At 67.4% G+C, this 4,675-nt stretch overlaps 2 protein-coding genes across 2 annotated transcripts; one reads left to right on the forward strand and one right to left on the reverse strand.

Annotated features, from left to right (window-relative positions):
• Positions 1 to 1,139: 1,139 nt before the first annotated feature.
• Positions 1,140 to 2,553, forward strand: H696_06281 (hypothetical protein; the record flags this gene model as incomplete). The annotated part of the gene is made up of 4 exons (XM_009500021.1): positions 1,140 to 1,319; positions 1,519 to 1,610; positions 1,813 to 2,102; positions 2,414 to 2,553. 4 exons carry the CDS (start codon positions 1,140 to 1,142, stop codon positions 2,551 to 2,553), a joined length of 702 nt encoding a protein of 233 aa, XP_009498296.1.
• Positions 2,554 to 3,227: 674 nt separating this feature from the next.
• Positions 3,228 to 4,546, reverse strand: H696_06282 (hypothetical protein; the record flags this gene model as incomplete). Its single annotated transcript, XM_009500022.1, has 4 exons — positions 3,228 to 3,545; positions 3,750 to 3,852; positions 3,959 to 4,227; positions 4,474 to 4,546. Coding segments are annotated over 4 exons (763 nt in total), but the record flags the coding sequence as incomplete, so codon positions are not given.
• Positions 4,547 to 4,675: the final 129 nt, after the last annotated feature.

Genomic DNA, 4,675 nt, shown 5'->3' on the forward strand with positions numbered 1-4,675 from the left:
GGGGGGGGGGGGGGGGCAAGAGCCCGTGCCCGTGCCCGAGCCCGAACTGAGCCAGAGCCAGATCCGGGGCCGGGGCCGGAGCCGGAGCTGGAGCCGGAGCCGGAGCCGGAGCCGGCTAGGTGTATGTGCCAGATCTATCGAGACGCCGGCCGCTTGGCCAGCCGCGACAATGGCGCTCCAACAGTCAGGGCAGGGCTCTCCGTGGCCGCCGGTATGCGCCCAGCGCTTCGAGCAGGCGTGTGGGGTCGCCCGCCGCACCGAGCCGGGGCCAAGGGGGCGCCCCCCCTTTCCCCCTGGTGCCGCGGTACATTCATCCTCCCCGGGGTCGTCGCATGAGCTTCGGCCTCCATCGGGCCGCCCTGTGGAGGTCAATATCTCCCTTTTTTCATGCGCAAGGGGCCGGGCTAAAATCACCCCGGTGTCTCGGGCATCGCCCCAAACCTATGCCAGCCTAGCCGGAAAGGCGGCCCCGACTCACCCGGGCCCGCCTATCTATCTCCCGGCCACTGGGACTGACGATGTCCGTCCCCTTGGAGAGGCGCCGCCCTGGGCCCCATGGTGCAGATGCTCGCTGTGACGCAGCACACCATCTCCCCCTGTGCCCTGGCTGGCGCCCGTACGCCGGCCCCGCAGCCCCTTCAGGCAGGGGATCTCGAAGATGCCCGCCCCGGGCGAGTGGTCCTGCGGCTCCGCTCGGGCGCCCGGGGCGGCGGCCCGAGCCCGCCCTGCTGGCAGCCCCTGCGGCCATGCGCGAGCTGTGTGTGTGTGTGTGTGTGTGTGTGTGTGTGTGTGTGTGTGTGTGTGTGTGTGTGTGTGTGTGTGTGTGTGTGTGTGTGTGCTGCCCGCCTCGGGCGCATGCCGGTCGTCTTGCCAAGGGGCAAGGACCGGCCCCGCGGCGAGAGGCCGAGAGGCTTCACGACGCGAGCTCCACCAGCATGCCGAAAAGTCACCGCCGCGGCACCAGCCCCCCCTGTGTCTCGGGCAGCATCAGCCCCCCCTTGTAGCTCCCTCCCTGTGGCGCATTCCCCCTCCGCCCTTCGACTTGCACTCGCCTCGCTCTTTCTTCTTTTCTTTTCCCCCCCCCCCCCCTCCCCGCCCATTGTCTGTGTCACGGTGCAATGGGATCCCTTTTTGCGGCGATGGTGGGCCTTGTCCAGGCCTACCTGCGCGCCACCTCCTTCGTGGGGTTCTGGCCCGTGGACCAGTTCCTGGTGGTCTACTTCGTGTCTGTCCCCTTCCACATCATGAGCTTCCCGTACTTCTATCACTTCCAGCTGCTCTATGTCCTGGCTAAGTTCCAGATCCTGGCTCTCCTGTCGGTATGTGGCCCCGGCGCCTGGGCCATGCCTCCGGCCGTCCGAGCCCACACATACACACACACACACACGCACACACTCAGCACACTCAGCACACTCGGCACACCCATGCGCCCCCGCTGACCCCCGCCCGATATCCGACACGCACCTTGCCATTGGACGCGCCCCGGGTGGCGGGCACCGGCCGAACCACCGCATCCAGGGCAAGACCGTGCCCTTTCACCGGCGAGTTATCACGACGTCCCACCGGGTCGGCTTCGACAGCATGGACTACAACTTCCACATGAACAACGGGTGCGTGCGCACGGGCCTTCCCCCTCGCCCCCATCCCCCTGCCGCACGCCCTGCCCACCTCGCCGCCGGGGGCTCTTTCGCCCGCACGGGCACGGGCACGGGCACGGGCCAACATGCTGACACTGCCGAATGCCCACTCGGACGGGCGTGCGCGCGCGCGCGCGCGCGCGGCTCCGGCGACCGCTCTCGGTCCGCACTGTAGAACCTACTGCCGGATTGCCGATTACGGCCGGGCGGCCCTCTTGCTGCCGGTGGTGCTGGGCGCCGCGCGGCGCAATGGCTGGAAGGTGGCCAACGGCGGTGTGACAATGGTCTTCCGCCGGGAGCTCATGGTCGGGTCGGCTTACACGGCCACCACGCGCGTCCGGTCCTTCGATGACAAGTGGTTTGTCCTGGAGCATAAGTTCATCAGCGGAGGCCGGGTGGTGGCGATCGGCGTCTGCCGGATGGTCATCAAGGAGCGCTCCGGGCGGACACTCCCCCCCGTGAAGGGTATGTGCCTGTGGGCGCGCTTGTGATGCTTTGACAGGGGGGAGGGGGGCGTGAATGAGGGCGCGGGTCTTGGGCTAGGCGGGCAGAAGCCGTGTATGCCGGTGTATGCCGGTGAATGCCGGTGAATGCCGGTGAATGCCGGTCTATGCCTGTGTATGCCGGTCTATGCCTGTGTATGCCGGTCTATGCCTGTGTGTGCAAGAGAGAGAAGGGACGCCAGAGACGAACAGCAGACACTCAAACGACATCGCGCGTCCCCCTGCACACTGACATCACCGGCGGACGCACACCGGGCCACGGGATGCCCTCAGCCCTGGAGATCCTGTACCCAGGCACCAGGCACATTGCCAGCCCGGATGAGGCGAGTGCCCGCCTGGGCGCCCTGGCGGATGCCCTTGTTGCGGCGCCGGTGGCCGCTGGCGGCCCGACACTCGGACAGCATCACCAGTGACAGAGAGCCACCCCGATCCCGAATATACATGTCCCGGCTCTGGGCTGGTGGCCGGAAGCGCGTGCTGGCACATGACGTGGCCCTCTCCCCTGCCGGTGCCGAATCTGTTGACTGCCGCCAACCATGCTGCCTTACTTGTCCGCCTCCCCGCCTCCCTCCTAGCCACACTGCCCCCTGTATGGCCCGCCGCTGCCTGTCGCCCGGGGTCTCCTCATCGGCCACCTCGCACCCGGGGGGTGGCATGTGGATGCGCGCTCCAACGCGGACATGTGTCTCCCGCGCTGGCGAGCGAGAGGACCACACCTCGGAATGAAAAGCGTGCCTGTCCCCGCCGGTGTGTGTGTGTGTGTGCGTGCGTGCGTGCGTGCGTGCGTGCGTGCGTGCGTGCGTGCGTGCGTGCGTGCGTGCGTGTGTCGGTGTGTGCGTGCGACACACAAGCATGTGGCAGGCACATAGGGGGGGGGGGGGGGGTGCACAAGTTCGGCCGGGGGCATGGGGGGGCCATGTATTCAATGTTCGGAGGGGAAAAATAAAGGAAGGGGGGAGGACACATGGGAGGGGGTCATCGAAAGAGGGGAAAGGGCTGGGGGAGAACGACCTTGCTGAGGCTCCTGCCCCATGCGCCTCGTCGCCCGCTCTCCCGCTGGCTCGCTCGCTCGCTCGGGGGTGCGTCCTTAGAACTTCATGGCGTTCAGGCAGATCTCGATGCCCTCCTGGGTGGAGACCAGCGGGCGGTAGCCGAGCTCCTTCTTGGCGCGGGTGATGTTGTAGGTGTGATCGGTGCCGACCAGGCGCACGACGTGCGGCGAGAAGGTGACATTCAGCTTGACCACCGGCTTCAGCAGCTGGACAAAGAAGTTGACCACGGTGGCCACAAACAGGATCAGGTGGAAGTTCATGTAGTAGGCGATCTCCGGCTTGTTCATCTTGCGCAGGATGCGGTTGCTGAACTCCCAGAACGGCATGTGCTCGTCGTCGGTGACGTTGAAGGCCTGCGCGTCGGGCGGTGAGGCGGTTTCGTTTTTCGTTGGGTTTTTTTTTCGCCAGGGCCCAAGTGTTGTCGAGGCCGACACACAGAGAGGTGTGAGTGGACAAAAGAAAGGCCCAGCATGCCGGGTAGCTGGCGGGGAGGGCACGCTGCCGCCCATCAGGCGGCCAGGCGATGGGGGGCGGGCATGGAGACGGGGGACACGCACCTTGCCGCAGGCAATGCCACCGCGCTCCAGGTGCTCGGTGGCCAGGAAGTGGCCGTAGACGACGTTCGACACGAAGGTGAAGTCGACGAGGTTCTTGCCGTTACTGGGGACGGGGGGGAGGGGGGGGTCGAGGGCGGAGGGTCAGCGCCCGGGAGCAAGGGCGGGGGCGGGGAGGCAGAGAGCCACAGCAGGGAAGAGGCACAACGCACCCGATGGCGAACTTCAGGTTGTTGTCGTGGGCGCGCTGGGCCATGGACGAGAAGATCTTGTCGCGCGGGCCGTAGATGGTGTGCGGGCGGATGGCCGCGGTGCGGAACTTGCCAGCCGGGTCGTTGGCGGCCAGGGTGATGCGCTCCTGCTCGATCTTGGTGGCGGTGTACGGGTCGAAGGGCGAGTGGGCGTAGGGGAAGGTCTCATCGGCGTTCAGGAGGTTGTCGCCAGACCAGAGGACCGAGCAGCTGGAGGTGAGGACGAGACGCTGTCGGCCGATCGCCCGCGGCCAGCGAGGAGGGCGGGGCAGGGGGGGTGGGGGGGGGGGACGGGCGGGCGGGCGGGCGGGCGGGACAGAGAGGCAACGGGGAAGAGACAGACGTGCAGGAAGAGGGGAGAGGAAGGAGGCAGGGCAGGTTAGTCAAGGGGGTGGCTTTGGCGCCTCCTTTCCCGGCATCTCCGCCCGGGCCGCCTCAGGGCCATCACAGGGGCAGAGACCGATATTGCAACGCACCTCGACGCCGGCCTGCTTGCAGGCCTCGTTGATGACCTTGGCGCCGTCGATGTTGACAGCACGCAGGAGAGCCCTGCGGGGGGCGCGGAACCGGGGGAGCAAAGTAGCGAGAAGGGCGCGAGGCAGGCGTCAGGGGGATGTCGGGCATGGTGAGAAAAGAGCAGAGAGGAGGGGAGGGCAAGGGAGCGGGGGGGGGGGGGGG

This window comes from Fonticula alba (assembly GCF_000388065.1).
Source record: "Fonticula alba strain ATCC 38817 unplaced genomic scaffold supercont2.51, whole genome shotgun sequence".
NCBI classification, from domain to species: domain Eukaryota; order Rotosphaerida; family Fonticulaceae; genus Fonticula; species Fonticula alba.